The sequence below is a fragment of the Salmo trutta genome, unplaced genomic scaffold, assembly GCF_901001165.1.
Source record: "Salmo trutta unplaced genomic scaffold, fSalTru1.1, whole genome shotgun sequence".
Taxonomy (NCBI): Eukaryota; Metazoa; Chordata; class Actinopteri; order Salmoniformes; family Salmonidae; genus Salmo; species Salmo trutta.
This window is the reverse complement of record NW_021822858.1, coordinates 1-21394: the sequence shown is the minus strand read 5'-3', so window position 1 is coordinate 21394 and position 21394 is coordinate 1. Positions and strand designations below refer to the sequence as shown.

Below are 21394 nucleotides of genomic sequence, written 5' to 3'. Positions count from 1 at the left end.
TGCCAGAAGTCCGGACAACAGGCCCTCCGATTTGACACACTGAACTCTATCAGAGAAGTAGTTGGTGAACCAGGCGAGGTAATCATTTGAGAAACCAAGACTGTTGAGTCTGACGATAAATATGTGGTGATTGACAGAGTTGAAAGCCTTGGCCAGGTCGATGAATACGGCTGCACAGTACTGTTTTTTTATCGATGGTGGTTATGACATCATTTAGGACCTTGAGCGTGGCAGAGGTGCACCCGTGACCAGCTCGGAAACCGGATTTCATAATCTCTGTCTCTCTGTCTGTCTGTCTGTCTGTCTTCAGCAGTTTGGCTGTTGTTTTTATTGTCTGTTCGATAGCAACAGACGATGTTTCGCAACCGGTTTAGATGCTCAATGTCTAGTAGAGGAAGTCAAAACCCAACAGTCTGTCTACCCCTGGCTAGAGGCAGGTCGATTATCTGACTGGACGTTACACTCCATCAACATGGTTAACGTTGAGAGTCTGAAATCTCTACTCGACAACATAGTGAAAAGATTGGCAGAAGGGGGCAGTTTTTATCTAATAATCACTCTCATCTTCATTCAGTACACTGTGTTTCATGTAGAGTTTGTTTGCAGCTGCAAACCTGAAGTTTTGAACTGTGTCATGTACATCCTGATTCCAGTTTTTCTGTTGATGTTCCTCGTTCTCTGGACGGATCAGATGTTCAAAAGACTATGTCGGTTCACATGCAGACGGAGTCTCAAATGTCATTTTGGCTGTAGACTGTGCTCCCTTCTGTGTAAGTCATTCTGTGTCGGGTTGCTTTGGATTGCGTCTGTGCTCATCGATGGAGACTGGTACGTGTGCTGTGGAAACAATCTCCCTAATGACAAAGTTGATCTTCCCTGCAAAAAAAATGTGCTCATCCCTGAAGACAAAAATACCCTGGCTCAACTCAGAAATGATTCGTTGGTGAGTGCCTCGTCGTATTTTTCGATATATCTTGTAATTTACTGCACTGTGACGGCTACAGATTTATGAAGAGGTGATGTGGTGAAAGTTAGTGATGCCGGAGCTTCTACGGGGCACGGGGTCGTCATCTATAATAATTTTGTTGAGGTATGAAATACATTTTGACAGATGAAACCTTACATGAACTATAAGTCAGTAAAGTGTCTCCAACTGTGAGCCTTGGTGTGAACTCTAAAGACCTACATATCAAAGCCGTTCTGAACAGTGGGTGTGATATTTACATCCTAGTGTGAAGTCCCGTCCCCTAAATCAACAAGGTGTGAAATACATTTTGACAGAAGCCATCCTACAATACTAATGTGTTTGTCATCATTTTCTTTCAGGTTATTGGTTTGTTATGTCTGCTGGCTGTTGCTTTTGGGTTCATCCTGTCTATCATACCTCCATGTCGTTGCCGTGCTAAGAACATGCCTGGGAGTCAGAACACGCCTGATCGCGGTTGTTGTATCACATTTTGTGAGGCTTGTTGTAAATCTTATCACAGGCATTTATATGAGGAGAGTGTTTTGGAAGAAACTGAAATTATAATGAGAGACATTCTAAAGGAGAAAGCTAAAGAGTATGTGTCTGTTACAGTGAGCCAAATAAGACCCCTTACTGAGACAACGAATAAAGACCAGAAGGTAAATAGTGATGAGGGGGGAAACCCATCAGTGTCCCTTCCAGAGACACAGAGAGGTGAGGGGGCAGTAGGAGACGCTCATACATTTGATTGGGATAAAATATCGAATTTAGCTTTTGACATGATTGATGACTTACATAAAACTTCAAAACCACAAGAGGGATCAAGTGGGGATGATGGAAAAGGGGGATCAATACAACCCCGTCCATCTGATGCAGTTAATGATCAGGGTGGGGATGATGGAAAAGGGGGATCAATACAACCCCTGCATCTGATGCAGTTAATGATCAGGGTGGGGATGATGGAAAGGGGGGATCAATACAACCCCGTCCGTCTGATGCAGTTAATGATCAGGGTGGGGATGATGATGATGAAGGGGGATCAATACAACCCCCTGCATCTGAGGCAGTTAATGATCAGGGTGGGGATGATGGAAAAGGGGGATCAATACAACCCCGTCCATCTGATGCAGTTAATGATCAGGGTGGGGAGGATGATGATGAAGGGGGATCAATACAACCCCATGCATCTGAGGCAGTTAATGATCAGGGTAGGGATGATGATGATGAAGGGGGATCAATACAACCCCGTCCATCTGATGCAGTTAATGATCAGGGTGGGGATGATGATGATGAAGGGGGATCAATACAACCCCCTGCATCTGAGACAGTTAATGATCAGGGTGGGGATGATGATGATGAAGGGGGATCAATACAACCCCATGCATTTGAGGCAGTTAATGATCAGGGTGATGAGGATGATGGAAAAGCAATTGGTGAACCGTGAGAAGGGAAGACCAAATTAAAATTAAAACTTACAAAAAACTGCTCAGGAAGGTGATGAATAATGATATTAATTAATAATAATAAAAATTTATGAAAAAAGTATATTGATGAAATTGTAAAGCTGGTCATTATCTATGATTATTATGAATAGAATTGTCTCTGTTGTTGTTTTTATTGTTGTTGTTTTTTTAATCCTGTCAAGTGGACAGTTTATTAGGTGTACCCATCTAGTATCGAGTCGGACCCCCCTCCAGAAAGTCCCAAAGCCTGTCTGCCTGCTTTATATAGCAAGCCATGGCCACGTGTCTGTCGGAGCGAACCATTTTCGTGAACTGGGGGGTGTACCTAATAAACTGGCCACTGAGTGTATATTCAGATTTCATATATTTTCTGATTTTCCAGACATTGAACTATAATGACATTGAAATCTATAATGTTGATTCATGTCGCTCGCAAAAATACGAAAAAACTATTTTTTTTAAATTGAAAAAAAAAAATTGCATTCATTTATAATCATCTTGCAAATCTCTGTTTTTTTATGATTCTCTGTTCCTCTGTCCAGTGTCTGTGTTCTTTTGCCCATCTTAATCTTTTATTTTTATTGGCCAGTCTGAGATATGGCTTTTTGATAAAATAATTTATATGTTTAAGGTAATAACTAAATGATTCCACCCTGAAACATATAACTGTGTAAAGAATTATAATTATAAGACTGTAATTCTATAACTGTGTGTGTGTATAGGACAAGCTAAGACTTTACTATTTAGCAATGTAAGTGAGACATGTAAGGAAAAAGGGAACTGTTAACAGACAGCAGACAACTTGTGACCACTGTGAAACTGATAACAGGAAGAAGATCTCCCCACCCAGGGAGGGGAGAAACCATTAGGCTTGCAGTAGATTATGTAACATGTGGCAGGACATGATTAGCAATGTATGTGATGGAGAAGACTTGTAAATTAGCATTGACAGTGTTAAAGAAGAGGAGGGGCATTTATAAGGGGTATGACATATGGTATGACCAAATGTGAGGTATAAATGGCTATGTGCTTGCATGATTTGTAGAGCTCTCTGAATAAAGAACTAACCTTTTGCAGAAATCTGGGACTTTGTCTAATTCTTCTATTAACCAGGGGCCTTACAACCTCTGGAGAATTGGTCACAGCTATAGTGATTGTTATTATCATCATTGGGATTGGAAATTGCCATGACACTTTTTCTTTGCAACTCTGCCTAGAAGGCCAGCATCCCGGAGTCGCTTCTTCACTGTTGACGTTGAGACTGGTGTTTTGCCCGGTACTATTTAATAAAGCTGCCAGTTGAGGACTTGTGAGGCGTCTGTTTCTCAAACTAGACACTCTAATGTACTTGTCCTCTTGCTCAGCTGTGCACCGGGGCCTCCCACTCCCCTTTCTATTCTGGTTAGAGCCAGTTTGAGATGTTCTGCGTAGGGAGTAGTACACAGCGTTGTATGAGATCTTCAGTTTCTTGGCAATTTCTCGCATGGAATAGCCTTCATTCCTCCGAACAAGAATAGACTGACGAGTTTCAGAAGAAAGTCCTTTGTTTCTGGCCATTTTGAGCCTGTAATCGAACCCACAAATGCTGATGCTCCAGATACTCAACAAGTCTAAAGAAGGCCTGATTTTTTGCTTCTTTAATCAGAACAACAGTTTTCAGCTGTGCTAACGTAATTGCAAAAAGGGTTTTCTAATGATCAATTAGCCTTTTAAAATGATCAACTTGGATTAGCTAACACACCGATGCCATTGGAACACAGGAGTGATGGTTGCTGATAATGGGCCTCTGGACGCCTATGTAGATATTCCACATTAAAATCAGCCGTTTCCAGCTACAATAGTCATTTACAACATTAACAATATCTACACTGTATTTCTGATCAATTTGATGTTATTTAAATGGACAAAAAAAATGGCTTTTCTTTCAAAAACAAGGACATTTCTAAGTGACCCCAAACTTTTGAACGGTAGTGTATACATTATTAAAGTGACTAGTGTTCCATTATTGAAGTGGCCAGTGATTCCATGTCTATGTATAGAGGGCAGCAGCCTCTAAGGTGCAGGGTTGAGTAACCGGGTGGTAGACGGCTAGTCTGATGGCTATTTAACACTGTCAATGCTTATTTACAAGTTTTCTCCATCACATTGCTTATCATATCCTGCCCCATGTTACATAATCTACTGCAAGCCCAATGGTTTCTCCCCTCCCTGGGTGGGGAGACCTTCCTGTTTATCAGTTTCACAGTAGTCAGAAGTTGTCTGCTGTCTATTAACAGTTCCCCTTTTCCTTGAATGTCTCAGCTTGTCCTATGCACACAGATTTATATAATTAGTATGATAATCACTCAGTTATATATTTTCAGGGTGGAATCATTTAGTCAAAACCTTAAACGTATAAATTATTTTATCAGTGGTGGGTGCTGAGGGTGCTGGGTAATGAGGGTTCTGAGGGTACTGAGTGTGGTGGGTGGTGGGTGGTGCTGGGTGGTGTGTGGTGGGTAATGGGTGCTGTGGTGCTGGGTGGCACTGAATGCTTGGTGGGTGGTGCTGGGTGGTGGATGGTGGGTGCTGGGTGATGGCTTCACTAGGGCCCTCTCTCTTCAGCCGTCTCCACTAGGGCCCTCTCAGCCAGCCATCTCCACTAGGACCCTCTCAGCCAGCCGTCTCCACTAGGGCCCTCTCAGCCAGCCGTCTCCACTAGGGCCCTCTCAGACAGCCGTCTCCACTAGGGCCCTCTCTCTTCAGCCGTCTCCACTAGGGCCCTCTCAGCCAGCCATCTCCACTAGGACCCTCTCAGCCAGCCATCTCCACTAGGGCCCTCTCAGCCAGCCATCTCCACTAGGGCCCTCTCAGCCAGCCGTCTCCACTAGGACCCTCTCAGCCAGCCGTCTCCACTAGGGCCCTCTCAGCCAGCCGTCTCCAATAGGGCCCTCTCAGCCAGCCGTCTCCACTAGGGCCCTCTCTCTTCAGCCGTCTCCACTAGGGCCCTCTCAGCCAGCCATCTCCACTAGGACCCTAACAGCCAGCAATCTCCACTAGGGCCCTCTCAGCCAGCCATCTCCACTAGGGCCCTCTCAGCCAGCCGTCTCCACTAGGGCCCTCTCAGACAGCCGTCTCCACTAGGGCCCTCTCAGACAATAATTTTAAATGGAGAAGCTGGGGATTGAACCCAGGACCTCATACATGCGAAGCTTGCGCTCTACCACTGAGCTACATCCCCTTTCTGGGAAAGAATTTTTTCTTTTCTTTCTGCAGCGATCGGTTAGCTGCTCAGATAGCTGATGTTTAAAGTTAGTGAGGGAAATATAAGTCTCCAGCTTCAGCGATTTTTGCAATTCATTCCAGTCATTGGCAGCAGAGAACTGGAAGGAAAGGCGGCCAAAGGAGGTGTTGGCTTTGGGGATGACCAGTGAGATATACCTGCTGGAGCGTGTGCTACGGGTGGGTGTTGTTATTGTGACCAGTGAGCTGAGATAAGGCAGAGCTTTACCTAGCATAGACTTATAGATGACCTGGAGCCAGTGGGTCTGGTGACGAATAGGTAGCGAGGGCCAGCCGACTAGAGCATACAGGTCTCAGTGGTCATATCAATACAATTTACCTTTTCTTTACACTGTTGTAATGAAAGTACATTTCCATAATATCAGCAATCTTCCATAAACGTCGAACAAGGGTTGAACCCATGTGATTAAGTTTACAGAAACAGATGATTTAGCATATCTATTTCCTTCTTAGAATGTCAACATTCTGGAAAGTGGGAGTTGTGGAAAAGATAATTTAACAACTAAATACAGTCAACAGAGAAGTTGGGGATTAACGTTAGACCGCATACATGTAAAGTACTGGCTCTACCATAGAGATACATCCCCTTACTATAATAGCTGTGTTGCAATATTGATACAACTTGCTTTTCTGCAAAGTCCTCAAATAAAAGCACAGGTCCATGATATCAGATGTCTTAAATACAGGCACAGACAGGACTTGAACCCATGATCTTCGGTTTACGAGACCAACGCCTTACCACTTGGCCACCATGCCACTCTACTCTACAAATTATACATCAACATTCAGGAAAGTAGTAGTTGTGTAAATGTGAATTTGGCACACAAATAAACTCAGTGGAGAATCTTGGGATTGAACCGAGGACCTCGTACATATTTTGCATGCACTCCCCCTCTGAGCTTCCATCCCATTTAATTTGCAGATAAAATGCAATATCAATACAATGTACTTTTTAAATACACCACTCCATTGAAACTACAATGAAATGATAGCAGCAATTCTTAAACCAGGTACAGACTGGGATCGAACCCATGAACTTCAGTTTTTGAAAATGACGCCATAAAAGTTGTCAACAATGCCACGTCTGTTCTATGAATGTACAAACAGGGATTGAACGCATGTTCTTCAGATTACAAGACCAAATTATTTAGCACATCTCTGTTTCCTGCTTAAAATTTCAACATTCTGTAAAGTAGGAGTTGGGTCAATGCAATAATTTTAAATGGAGAAGCTGGGAATTGAACCCAGGACCTCATACATGCGAAGCATGCGCTCTACCACTGAGCTACATCCCCTTCTGGGAAAGAAAAAAATGTTTATTTTTTTTATTTTATTTCATCTTTATTTAACCAGGTAAGCTAGTGGAGAACAATTTCTCCTTTAGAACTGCGACCTGGCCAAGATAAAGCAAAGCAGTGCGACACAAACAACAACACAGAGTTACAAATGGAATAAACAAGCGTACAGTCAATAACACAATAGAAAAAAAGAAAGTCTATATACAGTGTGTGCAAATGGCATGAGGAGGTAAGGCAATAAATAGGCCATAGTTGCGAACTAATTACAATTGAGCAAATTAACACTGGAGTGATAGATGAGCAAATTATGATGTGCAAGTAGAAATACTGGTGTTCAAAAGAGCAGAAAGTAAATAAAAACAATATGTGGATGAGGTAGGTAGATTGGGTGGGCTATTTACAGATGGGCTATGTACAGCTGGAGCGATCGGTTAGCTGCTCAGATAGCTGATGTTTAAAGTTAGTGAGGGAAATATAAGTCTCCATCTTCAGCGATTTTTGCAATTCGTTCCAGTCATTGGCAGCAGAGAACTGGAAGGAAAGGTGGCCAAAGGAGGTGTTGACTTCGGGGATGACCAGTGAGATATACCTGCTGAAGAGCGTGCTACGGGTGGGTGTTGTTATCGTGACCAGTGAGCTGAGATAAGGCGGAGCTTTACCTAGCATAGACTTATAGATGACCTGGAGCCAGTGGGTCTGGTGACGAATAGGTAGCGAGGGCCAGCCGACTAGAGCATACAGGTCGCAGTGGTCATATCAATACAATTTACCTTTTCTTTACACTGTTCTAATGAAAGTACATTTCCATAATATCAGCTATCTTCCATAAACGTGGAACAAGGATTGAACCCATGTGCTTCAGTTTACAGAAACAGATGATTTAGCATATCTATTTCCTTTTTAGAATGTTAACATTCTGGAACGTGGGAGTTGTGCAAAATATAATTTAAAAACTAAATACAATCAACAGAGAAGTTGGGGATTAACGTTGGACCGCATACATGTAAGGTACTGGATGTACCATAGAGATACATCCCTTTACTATAATAGCTGTGTTGCAATATTGATACACCTTGCTTTTTCTGGAAAGTCCTCCAATAAAAGCACAGGTCCATGATATCAGATGTCTTTCATACAGGCACGGACGGGATTTGAACCCATGATCTTCAGTTTACGAGACCTACGCTTTACCTCTTGGCCACCATGCCACTCTACTCTACAAATTATACATCAACATTCTGGAAAGTAGTAGTTGTGTAAATGTGAATTTGGCACACAAATAAACTCAGTGGAGAATCTTGGGATTTAACCGAGGACCTCATACATATTTTACATGCACTCCCCCTCTGAGCTTCTATCCCATTTCATTTGCAGATAAAATGCAATATCAATACAATGTACTTTTTATATACACCACTCCATTGAAACTACAATGAAATGATAGCAGCAATTCTTAAACCAGGTACAGACTGGGATCGAACCCATGAACTTCAGTTTTTGAAAATGACGCCATAAAAGTTGGCAACAATTTCACTTCTGTTCTATAAATGTACAAACAGGGATTGAACGCATGTTCTTCAGATTACAAGACCAAATTATTTAGCACATCTCTGTTTCCTGCTTAAAATTTCAACATTCTGTAAAGTAGGAGTTGGGTCAATGCAATCATTTTAAATGGAGAAGCTGGGGATTGAACCCAGGACCTCATACATGCAAAGCATGCGCTCTACCACTGAGCTACATCCCCTTTCTCAGAAAGAAAAAAATGTTTCTTTTTTAAATTTTATTTCATCTTTATTTAACCAGGTAAGCTAGTGGAGAACAAGTTCTCATTTAGAACTGCGACCTGGCCAAGATAAAGCAAAGCAGTGCGACACAAACAACAACACAGTGTTACAAATGGAATAAACAAGCGTACAGTCAATAACACAATAGAAAAAAAAGTCTATATACAGTGTGTGCAAATGGCATGAGAAGGTAAGGCAATAAATAAGCCATAGTAGCGAAGTAATTACAATTTAGCAAATTAACACTGGAGTGATAGATGAGCAGATGATGATGTGCAAGTAGAAATACTGGTGTGCAAAAGAGCAGAAAGTAAATAAAAACAATATGGGGATGAGGTAGGTAGATTGGGTGGGCTTTTTACAGATGGGCTATGTACAGCTGCAGCGATCGGTTAGCTGCTCAGATAGCTGATGTTTAAAGTTAGTGAGGGAAATATAAGTGTCCAGCTTCAGCGATTTTTGCAATTCGTTCCAGTCATTGGCAGCAGAGAACTGGAAGGAAAGGCAGCCAAAGGAGGTGTTGGCTTTGGGGATGACCAGTGAGATATATCTGCTGGAGCGAGTGCTACGGGTGGGTGTTGTTATCGTGACCAGTAGGCTGAGATAAGGCGGTGCTTTACCTAGCGTAGACTTATAGATGACCTGGAGCCAGTGGGTCTGGTGACGAATAGGTAGCGAGGGCCAGCCGACTAGAGCATTCAGGTCGCAGTGGCCATATCAATACAATTTACCTTTTCTTTACACTGTTCTAATGAATGTACATTTCCATAATATCAGCTATCTTCCATAAACGTAAGGATTGAACCCATGTGCTTCAGTTTACAGAAACAGACGATTTAGCATATCTATTTCCTTCGTAGAATGTCAACATTCTGGAAAGTGGGAGTTATGCAAAAGATAATTTAACAACTAAATACAGTCAACAGAGAAGTTTGGGATTAACGTTGGACCGCATACATGTAAAGTACTGGCTCTACCATAGAGATACATCCCCTTACTATAATAGCTGTGTTGCAATATTGATACAACTTGCTTTTTCTGCAAAGTCCTCCAATAAGAGCACAGGTCCATGATATCAGATGTCGTTAATACAAGTACGGACGGGATTTGAACCCATGATCTTCGGTTTACGAGACCGACGCCTTACCACTTGGCCACCATGCCACTCTACTCTACAAATTATACATCAACATTCTGGAAAGTAGTAGTTGTGTAAATGTGAATTTGGCACACAAATATACTCAGTGGAGAATCTTGGGATTGAACCGCGGACCTCATACATATTTTGCATGCACTCCCCCTCTGAGCTTCCATCCCATTTCATTTGCAGATAAAATGCAATATCAATACAATGTACTTTTTATGTACACCACTCCATTGAAACTACAATGAAATGATAGCAGCAATTCTTAAACCAGGTACAGACTGGGATCGAACCCATGAACTTCAGTTTTTGAAAATGACGCCATAAAAGTTGGCAACAATGCCACTTCTGTTCTATAAATGTACAAACAGGGATTGAAAGCATGTTCTTCAGATTACAAGACCAAATTATTTAGCACATCTCTGTTTCCTGCTTAAAATTTCAACATTCTGTAAAGTAGGAGTTGGGTCAAAGCTATAATTTTAAATGGAGAAGCTGGGGATTGAACCCAGGACCTCATACATGCGAAGCATGTGCTCTACCACTGAGCTACATCCCCTTTCTGGGAAAAAAAAAAGTTTATTTTTTTAAATTTTATTTCATCTTTATTTAACCAGGTAAGCTAGTGGAGAACAAGTTCTCATTTAGAACTGCGACCTGGCCAAGATAAAGCAAAGCAGTGCGACACAAACAACAACACAGTGTTACAAATGGAATAAACAAGCGTACAGTCAATAACACAATAGAAAAAAAGAAAGTCCATATACAGTGTGTGCAAATGGCATGAGGAGGTAAGGCAATAAATAGGCCATAGTAGCGAAGTAATTACAATTTAGCAAATTAATACTGGAGTGATAGATGAGCAGATGATGATGTGCAAGTAGAAATACTGGTGTGCAAAAGAGCAGAAAGTAAATAAAAACAATATGTGGATGAGGTAGGTAGATTGGGTGGGCTATTTACAGATGGGCTATGTACAGCTTGAGCGATCGGTTAGCTGCTCAGATAGCTGATGTTTAAAGTTAGTGAGGGAAATATAAGTCTCCAGCTTCAGCGATTTTTGCAATTCGTTCCAGTCATTGGCAGCAGAGAACTGTAAGGAAAGGCGGCCAAAGGAGGTGTTGGCTTTGGGGATGACCAGTGAGATATACCTGCTGTAGCGCGTGCTACGGGTGGGTGTTGTTATCGTGACCAGTGAGCTGAGATAAGGCGGAGCTTTACCTAGCATAGACTTATAGATGACCTGGAGCCAGTGGGTCTGGTGACGAATAGGTAGCGAGGGCCAGCCGACTAGAGCATACAGGTCGCAGTGGTCATATCAATACAATTTACATTTTCTTTACACTGTTCTAATGAATGTACATTTCCATAATATCAGCTATCTTCCATAAACGTGGAACAAGGATTGAACCCATGTGCTTCAGTTTACAGAAACAGATGATTTAGCATATCTATTTCCTTCTTAGAATGTCAACATTCTGGAAAGTGGGAGTTGTGCAAAAGATAATTTAACAACTAAATACACTCAACAGAGAAGTTGGGGATTAACGTTGGACCGCATTCATGTAAAGTACTGGCTCTACCATAGAGATACATCCCCTTACTATAATAGCTGTGTTGCAATATTGATACAACTTGCTTTTTCTGCAAAGTCCTCCAATAAATGCACAGGTCCATGATATCAGAAGTTTTTCATAAAGGCACGGATAGGATTTGAACCCATGATCTTCGGTTTACGAGACCAACGCCTTACCACTTGGCCACCATGCCACTCTACTCTACAAATTTTACATCAACATTCTGGAAAGTAGTAGTTGTGTAAATGTGAATTTGGCACACAAATAAACTCAGTGGAGAATCTTGGGATTGAACCGAGGACCTCATACATATTTTGCATGCACTCCCCCTCTGAGCTTCCATCCCATTTCATTTGCAGATAAAATGCAATATCAGTACAATGTACTTTTTATATACACCACTCCATTGAAACTACAATGAAATGATAGCAGCAATTCTTAAACTAGGTACAGACTGGGATCGAACCCATGAACTTCAGTTTTTGAAAATGACGCCATAAAAGTTGGCAACAATGCCACTTCTGTTCTATAAATGTACAAACCGGGATTGAACGCATGTTCTTCAGATTACAAGACCAAATTATTTAGCACATCTCTGTTTCCTGCTTAAAATTTCAACATTCTGTAAAGTAGGAGTTGGGTCAATGCAATAATTTTAAATGTAGAAGCTGGGGATAGAACCCAGGACTTCATACATGCGAAGCATGCACTCTACCACTGAGCATGCACTCTACCATTTCTTCCTGGGGAAGAAAGAAATGTTTCTTTTTTTAAGTTGATTTCATCTTTATTTAACCAGGTAAGCTCGTGGAGAACAAGTTCTCATTTAGAACTGCCACCTGGCCAAGATATAGCAAAGCAGTGCGACACAAACAACAACACAGAGTTACAAATGGAATAAACAAGCGTACAGTCAATAACACAATAGAAAAAAAGAAAGTCTATATACAGTGTGTGCAAATGGCATGAGGAGGTACGGCAAAAAATAGGCCATAGTAGCGAAGTAATTACAATTTAGCAAATTAATACTGGAGTGATAGATGAGCAGATGATGATGTGCAAGTAGAAATACTGGTGTGCAAAAGAGCAGAAAGTAAATAAAAACAATATGTGGATGAGGTAGGTAGATTGGGTGGGCTATTTACAGATGGGCTATGTACAGCTGCAGCGATCGGTTAGCTGCTCAGATAGCTGATGTTAAAAGTTAGTGAGGGATATATAAGTCTCCAGCTTCAGCGATTTTTGCAATTGGTTCCAGTCATTGGCAGCAGAGAACTGGAAGGAAAGGCGGCCAAAGGAGGTGTTGGCTTTGGGGATGACCAGTGAGATATACCTGCTGGAGCGTGTGCTACGGGTGGGTGTTGTTATCGTGACCAGTGAGCTGAGATAAGGTGGACCTTTACCTAGCATAGACTTATAGATGACCTGGAGCCAGTGGGTCTGGTGACGAATAGGTAGCGAGGGCCAGCCGACTAGAGCATTCAGGTCGCAGTGGTCATATCAATACAATTTACCTTTTCTTTACACTGTTCTAATGAATGTACATTTCCATAATATCAGCTATCTTCCATAAACGTCAAACAAGGATTGAACCCATGTGCTTCAGTTTACAGAAACAGATGATTTAGCATATCTATTTCCTTCTTAGAATGTCAACATTCTGGAAAGTGGGAGTTGTGCAAAAGATAATTTAACAACTAAATACACTCAACATAGAAGTTGGGGATTAACGTTGGACCGCATAAATGTAAAGTACTGGCTCTACCATAGAGATACATCCCCTTACTATAATAGCTGTGTTGCAATATTGATACAACTTGCTTTTTCTGGAAAGTCCTCAAATAAAAGCACATGTCCATGATATCAGATGTCTTAAATTCAGGCAGGGACAGGACTTGAACCCATGATCTTCGGTTTACGAGACCGACGCCTTACCACTTGGCCACCATGCCACTCTACTATACAAATTATACATCAACATTCTGGAAAGTAGTAGTTGTGTAAATGTGAATTTGGCACACAAATAAACTCAGTGGAGAATCTAGGGATTGAACCGAGGACCTCATACATATTTTGCATGCACTCCCCCTCTGAGCTTCCATCCCATTTCATTTGCAGATAAAATGCAATATCAATACAATGTACTTTTTATATACACCACTCCATTGAAACTACAATGAAATGATAGCAGCAATTCTTAAACCAGGTACAGACTTGGATCGAACCCATGAACTTCAGTTTTTGAAAATGACGCCATAAAAGTTGGCAACAATGCCACTTCTGTTCTATAAATGTACAAACAGGGATTGAACGCATGTTCTTCAGATTACAAGACCAAATTATTTAGCACTTCTCTGTTTCCTGCTTAAAATTTCAACATTCTGTTAAGTAGGAGCTGGGTCAATGCAATAATTTTAAATGGAGAAGTTGGGGATTGAACCCAGGACCTCATACATGCAAAGCATGCGCTCTACCACTGAGCTACATCCCCTTTCTGGAAAAGAAAAAAAATGTTTCTTTTTTTATTTTATTTCACCTTTATTTAACCAGGTAAGCTAGTGGAGAACAATTTCTCATTTAGAACTGCGACCTGGCCAAGATAAAGCAAAGCAGTGCGACACAAACAACAACACAGAGTTACAAATGGAATAAACAAGCGTACAGTCAATAACACATTAGAAAAAAAGAAAGTCTATATACAGTGTGTGCAAATGGCATGAGGAGGTAAGATAATAAATAGGCCATAGTAGCGAAGTAATTACATTTTAGCAAATTAACACTGGAGTGATAGATGAGCAGATGATGATGTGCAAGTAAAAATACTGGTGTGCAAAAGAGCAGAAAGTAAATAAAAACAATATGTGGATGAGGTAGGTAGATTGGGTGGGCTATTTACAGATGGGCTATGTACAGCTGCAGCGATCGGTTAGCTGCTCAGATAGCTGATGTTAAAAGTTAGTGAGGGATATATAAGTCTCCAGCTTCAGCGATTTTTGCAATTCGTTCCAGTCATTGGCAGCAGAGAACTGGAAGGAAAGGCGGCCAAAGGAGGTGTTGGCTTTGGGGATGACCAGTGAGATATACCTGCTGGAGCGCGTGCTACGGGTGGGTGTTGTTATCGTGACCAGTGAGCTGAGATAAGGCGGTGCTTTACCTAGCGTAGACTTATAGATGACCTGGAGCCAGTGGGTCTGGTGACGAATAGGTAGCGAGGGCCAGCCGACTAGAGCATTCAGGTCGCAGTGGCCATATCAATACAATTTACCTTTTCTTTACACTGTTCTAATGAATGTACATTTCCATAATATCAGCTATCTTCCATAAACGTGGAACAAGGATTGAACCCATGTGCTTCAGTTTACAGAAACAGACGATTTAGCATATCTATTTCCTTCGTAGAATGTCAACATTCTGGAAAGTGGGAGTTATGCAAAAGATAATTTAACAACTAAATACAGTCAACAGAGAAGTTTGGGATTAACGTTGGACCGCATACATGTAAAGTACTGGCTCTACCATAGAGATACATCCCCTTACTATAATAGCTGTGTTGAAATATTGATACAACTTGCTTTTTCTGCAAAGTCCTCCAATAAAAGCACAGGTCCATGATATCAGATGTCGTTAATACAAGTACGGACGGGATTTGAACCCATGATCTTCGGTTTACGAGACCGACGCCTTACCACTTGGCCACCATGCCACTCTACTCTACAAATTATACATCAACATTCTGGAAAGTAGTAGTTGTGTAAATGTGAATTTGGCACACAAATAAACTCAGTGGAGAATCTTGGGATTGAACCGAGGACCTCATACATATTTTGCATGCACTCCCCCTCTGAGCTTCCATCCCATTTCATTTGCAGATAAAATGCAATATCAATACAATGTACTTTTTATGTACACCACTCCATTGAAACTACAATGAAATGATAGCAGCAATTCTTAAACCAGGTACAGACTGGGATCGAACCCATGAACTTCAGTTTTTGAAAATGACGCCATAGAAGTTGGCAACAATGCCACTTCTGTTCTATAAATGTACAAACAGGGATTGAACGCATGTTCTTCAGATTACAAGACCAAATTATTTAGCACATCTCTGTTTCCTGCTTAAAATTTCAACATTCTGTAAAGTAGGAGTTAGGTCAATGCAATAATTTTAAATGGAGAAGCTGGGGATTGAACCCAGGACCTCATACATGCGAAGCATGCGCTCTACCACTGAGCTACATCCCCTTTCTGGTAAAGAAAAAAATGTTTCTTTTTTTTATTTTATTTCATCTTAATTTAACCAGGACAGCTAGAGGAGAACAAGTTCTCCATGAACTTCAGTTTTTGAAAATGACGCCATAAAAGTTGGCAACAATGCCACGTCTGTTCTATGAATGTACAAACAGGGATTGAACGCATGTTCTTCAGATTACAAGACTAAATTATTTAGCACATCTCTGTTTCCTGCTTAAAATTTCAACATTCTGTAAAGTAGGAGTTGGGTCAATGCAATAATTTTAAATGGAGAAGCTGGGGATTGAACCCAGGACCTCATACATGCGAAGCATGCGCTCTACCACTGAGCTACATCCCCTTTCTTGGAAAGAAAAAAATGATTATTTTTTTTATTTTATTTCATCTTTATTTAACCAGGTAAGCTAGTGGAGAACAAGTTCTCCTTTAGAACTGCGACCTGGCCAAGATAAAGCAAAGCAGTGCGACACAAACAACAACACAGTGTTACAAATGGAATAAACAAGCGTACAGTCAATAACACAATAGAAAAAAAGAAAGTCTATATTCAGTGTGTGCAAATGGCGTGAGGAGGTAAGGCAATAAATGGGCCATAGTAGCGAAGTAATTACAATTTAGCAAATTAATACTGGAGTGATAGATGAGCAGATGATGATGTGCAAGTAAAAATACTGGTGTGCAAAAGAGCAGAAAGTAAATAAAAACAATATGTGGATGAGGTAGGTAGATTGGGTGGGCTATTTACAGATGGGCTATGTACAGCTGCAGCGATCGGTTAGCTGCTCAGATAGCTGATGTTTAAAGTTAGTGAGGGAAATATAAGTCTCCAGCTTCAGCGATTTTTGCAATTCGTTCCAGTCATTGGCAGCAGAGAACTGGAAGGAAAGGCGGCCAAAAGAGGTGTTGGCTTTGGGGATGACCAGTGAGATATACCTGCTGTAGCGCGTGCTACGGGTCGGTGTTGTTATCGTGACCAGTGAGCTGAGATAAGGCGGAGCTTTACCTAGCATAGACTTATAGATGACCTGGAGCCAGTGGGTCTGGTGACGAATAGGTAGCGAGGGCCAGCCGAGTAGAGCATACAGGTCGCAGTGGTCATATCAATACAATTTACCTTTTCTTTACACTGTTCTAATGAATGTACATTTCCATAATATCAGCTATCTTCCATAAACGTGGAACAAGGATTGAACCAATGTGCTTCAGTTTACAGAAACAGATGATTTAGCATATCTATTTCCTTCTTAGAATGTCAACATTCTGGAAAGTGGGAGTTGTGCAAAAGATAATTTAACAACTAAATACAATCAACAGAGAAGTTGGGGATTAACGTTGGACCGCATACATGTAAAGTACTGGATCGACCATAGAGATACATCCCCTTACTATAATAGCTGTGTTGCAATATTGATACACCTTGCTTTTTCTGGAAAGTCCTCCAATAAGAGCGCCGGTCCATGATATCAGAAGTCTTTCATACAGGCACGGACGGGATTTGAACCCATGATCTTCGGTTTACGAGACCGACGCCTTACCACTTGGCCACCATGCCACTCTACTCTACAAATTATACATCAACATTCTGGAAAGTAGTAGTTGTGTAAATGTGAATTTGGCACACAAATAAACTCAGTGGAGAATCTTGGTATTGAACCGAGGACCTCATACATATTTTGCATGCAGTCCCCCTCTGAGCTTCCATCCCATTTCATTTGCAGATAAAATGCAATATCAATACAATGTACTTTTTATATACACCACTCCATTGAAACTACAATGAAATGATAGCAGCAATTCTTAAACCAGGTACAGACTGGGATCGAACCCATGAACTTCAGTTTTTGAAAATGACGCCATAAAAGTTGGCAACAATGCCACGTCTGTTCTATGAATGTACAAACAGGGATTGAACGCATGTTCTTCAGATTACAAGACTAAATTATTTAGCACATCTCTGTTTCCTGCTTAAAATTTCAACATTCTGTAAAGTAGGAGTTGGGTCAATGCAATAATTTTCAATGGAGAAGCTGGGGATTGAACCCAGGACCTCATACATGCAAAGCATGCGCTCTACCACTGAGCTACATCCCCTTTCTGGAAAAGAAAAAAAATGTTTCTTTTTTTATTTTATTTCACCTTTATTTAACCAGGTAAGCTAGTGGAGAACAATTTCTCATTTAGAACTGCGACCTGGCCAAGATAAAGCAAAGCAGTGCGACACAAACAACAACACAGAGTTACAAATGGAATAAACAAGCGTACAGTCAATAACACATTAGAAAAAAAGAAAGTCTATATACAGTGTGTGCAAATGGCATGAGGAGGTAAGATAATAAATAGGCCATAGTAGCGAAGTAATTACATTTTAGCAAATTAACACTGGAGTGATAGATGAGCAGATGATGATGTGCAAGTAAAAATACTGGTGTGCAAAAGAGCAGAAAGTAAATAAAACAATATGTGGATGAGGTAGGTAGATTGGGTGGGCTATTTACAGATGGGCTATGTACAGCTGCAGCGATCGGTTAGCTGCTCAGATAGCTGATGTTAAAAGTTAATGAGGGATATATAAGTCTCCAGCTTCAGCGATTTTTGCAATTCGTTCCAGTCATTGGCAGCAGAGAACTGGAAGGAAAGGCGGCCAAAGGAGGTGTTGGCTTTGGGGATGACCAGTGAGATATACCTGCTGGAGCGCGTGCTACGGGTGGGTGTTGTTATCGTGACCAGTGAGCTGAGATAAGGCGGTGCTTTACCTAGCGTAGACTTATAGATGACCTGGAGCCAGTGGGTCTGGTGACGAATAGGTAGCGAGGGCCAGCCGACTAGAGCATTCAGGTCGCAGTGGCCATATCAATACAATTTACCTTTTCTTTACACTGTTCTAATGAATGTACATTTCCATAATATCAGCTATCTTCCATAAACGTGGAACAAGGATTGAACCCATGTGCTTCAGTTTACAGAAACAGACGATTTAGCATATCTATTTCCTTCGTAGAATGTCAACATTCTGGAAAGTGGGAGTTATGCAAAAGATAATTTAACAACTAAATACAGTCAACAGAGAAGTTTGGGATTAACGTTGGACCGCATACATGTAAAGTACTGGCTCTACCATAGAGATACATCCCCTTACTATAATAGCTGTGTTGAAATATTGATACAACTTGCTTTTTCTGCAAAGTCCTCCAATAAAAGCACAGGTCCATGATATCAGATGTCGTTAATACAAGTACGGACGGGATTTGAACCCATGATCTTCGGTTTACGAGACCGACGCCTTACCACTTGGCCACCATGCCACTCTACTCTACAAATTATACATCAACATTCTGGAAAGTAGTAGTTGTGTAAATGTGAATTTGGCACACAAATAAACTCAGTGGAGAATCTTGGGATTGAACCGAGGACCTCATACATATTTTGCATGCACTCCCCCTCTGAGCTTCCATCCCATTTCATTTGCAGATAAAATGCAATATCAATACAATGTACTTTTTATATACACCACTCCATTGAAACTACAATGAAATGATAGCAGCAATTCTTAAACCAGGTACAGACTGGGATCGAACCCATGAACTTCAGTTTTTGAAAATGACGCCATAGAAGTTGGCAACAATGCCACTTCTGTTCTATAAATGTACAAACAGGGATTGAACGCATGTTCTTCAGATTACAAGACCAAATTATTTAGCACATCTCTGTTTCCTGCTTAAAATTTCAACATTCTGTAAAGTAGGAGTTGGGTCAATGCAATAATTTTAAATGGAGAAGCTGGGGATTGAACCCAGGACCTCATACATGCGAAGCATGCGCTCTACCACTGAGCTACATCCCCTTTCTGGTAAAGAAAAATGTTTCTTTTTTTTATTTTATTTCATCTTAATTTAACCAGGACAGCTAGAGGAGAACAAGTTCTCCATGAACTTCAGTTTTTGAAAATGACGCCATAAAAGTTGGCAACAATGCCACGTCTGTTCTATGAATGTACAAACAGGGATTGAACGCATGTTCTTCAGATTACAGACTAAATTATTTAGCACATCTCTGTTTCCTGCTTAAAATTTCAACATTCTGTAAAGTAGGAGTTGGGTCAATGCAATAATTTTAAATGGAGAAGCTGGGATTGAACCCAGGACCTCATACATGCGAAGCATGCGCTCTACCACTGAGCTACATCCCCTTTCTGGGAAAGAAAAAATGTTTATTTTTTTTATTTTATTTCATCTTTATTTAACCAGGTAAGCTAGTGGAGAACAAGTTCTCCTTTAGAACTGCGACCTGGCCAAGATAAAGCAAAGCAGTGCGACACAAACAACAACACAGTGTTACAAATGGAATAAACAAGCGTACAGTCAATAACACAATAGAAAAAAAGAAAGTCTATATTCAGTGTGTGCAAATGGCGTGAGGAGGTAAGGCAATAAATGGGCCATAGTAGCGAAGTAATTACAATTTAGCAAATTAATACTGGAGTGATAGATGAGCAGATGATGATGTGCAAGTAAAAATACTGGTGTGCAAAAGAGCAGAAAGTAAATAAAAACAATATGTGGATGAGGTAGGTAGATTGGGTGGGCTATTTACAGATGGGCTATGTACAGCTGCAGCGATCGGTTAGCTGCTCAGATAGCTGATGTTTAAAGTTAGTGAGGGAAATATAAGTCTCCAGCTTCAGCGATTTTTGCAATTCGTTCCAGTCATTGGCAGCAGAGAACTGGAAGGAAAGGCGGCCAAAAGAGGTGTTGGCTTTGGGGATGACCAGTGAGATATACCTGCTGTAGCGCGTGCTACGGGTCGGTGTTGTTATCGTGACCAGTGAGCTGAGATAAGGCGGAGCTTTACCTAGCATAGACTTATAGATGACCTGGAGCCAGTGGGTCTGGTGACGAATAGGTAGCGAGGGCCAGCCGACTAGAGCATACAGGTCGCAGTGGTCATATCAATACAATTTACCTTTTCTTTACACTGTTCTAATGAATGTACATTTCCATAATATCAGCTATCTTCCTAAACGTGGAACAAGGATTGAACCAATGTGCTTCAGTTTACAGAAACAGATGATTTAGCATATCTATTTCCTTCTTAGAATGTCAACATTCTGGAAAGTGGGAGTTGTGCAAAAGATAATTTAACAACTAAATCCAATCAACAGAGAAGTTGGGGATTAACGTTGGACCGCATACATGTAAAGTACTGGATCGACCATAGAGATACATCCCCTTACTATAATAGCTGTGTTGCAATATTGATACACCTTGCTTTTCTGGAAAGTCCTCCAATAAGAGCGCCGGTCCATGATATCAGAAGTCTTTCATACAGGCACGGACGGGATTTGAACCCATGATCTTCGGTTTACGAGACCGACGCCTTACCACTTGGCCACCATGCCACTCTACTCTACAAATTATACATCAACATTCTGGAAAGTAGTAGTTGTGTAAATGTGAATTTGGCACACAAATAAACTCAGTGGAGAATCTTGGTATTGAACCGAGGACCTCATACATATTTTGCATGCACTCCCCCTCTGAGCTTCCATCCCATTTCATTTGCAGATAAAATGCAATATCAATACAATGTACTTTTTATATACACCACTCCATTGAAACTACAAAGAAA

At 41.0% G+C, this 21394-nt stretch overlaps 1 protein-coding gene and 18 non-coding genes across 19 annotated transcripts; 1 reads left to right on the top strand and 18 right to left on the bottom strand.

Annotated features, from left to right (window-relative positions):
• Positions 1-285: 285 nt before the first annotated feature.
• Positions 286-2175, top strand: LOC115185834 (uncharacterized; the record flags this gene model as incomplete). Its single annotated transcript, XM_029745848.1, has 3 exons — positions 286-943; positions 1327-1792; positions 2047-2175. Coding segments are annotated over exons 1-3 (1066 nt in total), but the record flags the coding sequence as incomplete, so codon positions are not given.
• A 3403-nt stretch (positions 2176-5578) lies between these two features.
• trnaa-cgc (transfer RNA alanine (anticodon CGC)) lies at positions 5579-5650 on the bottom strand. Its single transcript has one exon. It is a non-coding gene; the product is annotated as a tRNA-Ala (tRNA).
• Positions 5651-6396: 746 nt separating this feature from the next.
• On the bottom strand, positions 6397-6468 carry trnat-cgu (transfer RNA threonine (anticodon CGU)). Its single transcript has one exon. It is a non-coding gene; the product is annotated as a tRNA-Thr (tRNA).
• A 467-nt stretch (positions 6469-6935) lies between these two features.
• On the bottom strand, positions 6936-7007 carry trnaa-cgc (transfer RNA alanine (anticodon CGC)). The gene has a single exon. It is a non-coding gene; the product is annotated as a tRNA-Ala (tRNA).
• A 1678-nt stretch (positions 7008-8685) lies between these two features.
• On the bottom strand, positions 8686-8757 carry trnaa-ugc (transfer RNA alanine (anticodon UGC)). The gene has a single exon. It is a non-coding gene; the product is annotated as a tRNA-Ala (tRNA).
• Positions 8758-9889: 1132 nt separating this feature from the next.
• trnat-cgu (transfer RNA threonine (anticodon CGU)) lies at positions 9890-9961 on the bottom strand. Its single transcript has one exon. It is a non-coding gene; the product is annotated as a tRNA-Thr (tRNA).
• Positions 9962-10428: 467 nt separating this feature from the next.
• trnaa-cgc (transfer RNA alanine (anticodon CGC)) lies at positions 10429-10500 on the bottom strand. The gene has a single exon. It is a non-coding gene; the product is annotated as a tRNA-Ala (tRNA).
• A 1139-nt stretch (positions 10501-11639) lies between these two features.
• On the bottom strand, positions 11640-11711 carry trnat-cgu (transfer RNA threonine (anticodon CGU)). The gene has a single exon. It is a non-coding gene; the product is annotated as a tRNA-Thr (tRNA).
• Positions 11712-13398: 1687 nt separating this feature from the next.
• On the bottom strand, positions 13399-13470 carry trnat-cgu (transfer RNA threonine (anticodon CGU)). The gene has a single exon. It is a non-coding gene; the product is annotated as a tRNA-Thr (tRNA).
• Positions 13471-13937: 467 nt separating this feature from the next.
• On the bottom strand, positions 13938-14009 carry trnaa-ugc (transfer RNA alanine (anticodon UGC)). The gene has a single exon. It is a non-coding gene; the product is annotated as a tRNA-Ala (tRNA).
• A 1140-nt stretch (positions 14010-15149) lies between these two features.
• On the bottom strand, positions 15150-15221 carry trnat-cgu (transfer RNA threonine (anticodon CGU)). The gene has a single exon. It is a non-coding gene; the product is annotated as a tRNA-Thr (tRNA).
• A 467-nt stretch (positions 15222-15688) lies between these two features.
• trnaa-cgc (transfer RNA alanine (anticodon CGC)) lies at positions 15689-15760 on the bottom strand. The gene has a single exon. It is a non-coding gene; the product is annotated as a tRNA-Ala (tRNA).
• Positions 15761-16037: 277 nt separating this feature from the next.
• trnaa-cgc (transfer RNA alanine (anticodon CGC)) lies at positions 16038-16109 on the bottom strand. Its single transcript has one exon. It is a non-coding gene; the product is annotated as a tRNA-Ala (tRNA).
• A 1140-nt stretch (positions 16110-17249) lies between these two features.
• Positions 17250-17321, bottom strand: trnat-cgu (transfer RNA threonine (anticodon CGU)). Its single transcript has one exon. It is a non-coding gene; the product is annotated as a tRNA-Thr (tRNA).
• A 467-nt stretch (positions 17322-17788) lies between these two features.
• Positions 17789-17860, bottom strand: trnaa-ugc (transfer RNA alanine (anticodon UGC)). Its single transcript has one exon. It is a non-coding gene; the product is annotated as a tRNA-Ala (tRNA).
• A 1139-nt stretch (positions 17861-18999) lies between these two features.
• On the bottom strand, positions 19000-19071 carry trnat-cgu (transfer RNA threonine (anticodon CGU)). The gene has a single exon. It is a non-coding gene; the product is annotated as a tRNA-Thr (tRNA).
• Positions 19072-19538: 467 nt separating this feature from the next.
• trnaa-cgc (transfer RNA alanine (anticodon CGC)) lies at positions 19539-19610 on the bottom strand. The gene has a single exon. It is a non-coding gene; the product is annotated as a tRNA-Ala (tRNA).
• Positions 19611-19884: 274 nt separating this feature from the next.
• Positions 19885-19955, bottom strand: trnaa-cgc (transfer RNA alanine (anticodon CGC)). Its single transcript has one exon. It is a non-coding gene; the product is annotated as a tRNA-Ala (tRNA).
• A 1137-nt stretch (positions 19956-21092) lies between these two features.
• trnat-cgu (transfer RNA threonine (anticodon CGU)) lies at positions 21093-21164 on the bottom strand. The gene has a single exon. It is a non-coding gene; the product is annotated as a tRNA-Thr (tRNA).
• Positions 21165-21394: the final 230 nt, after the last annotated feature.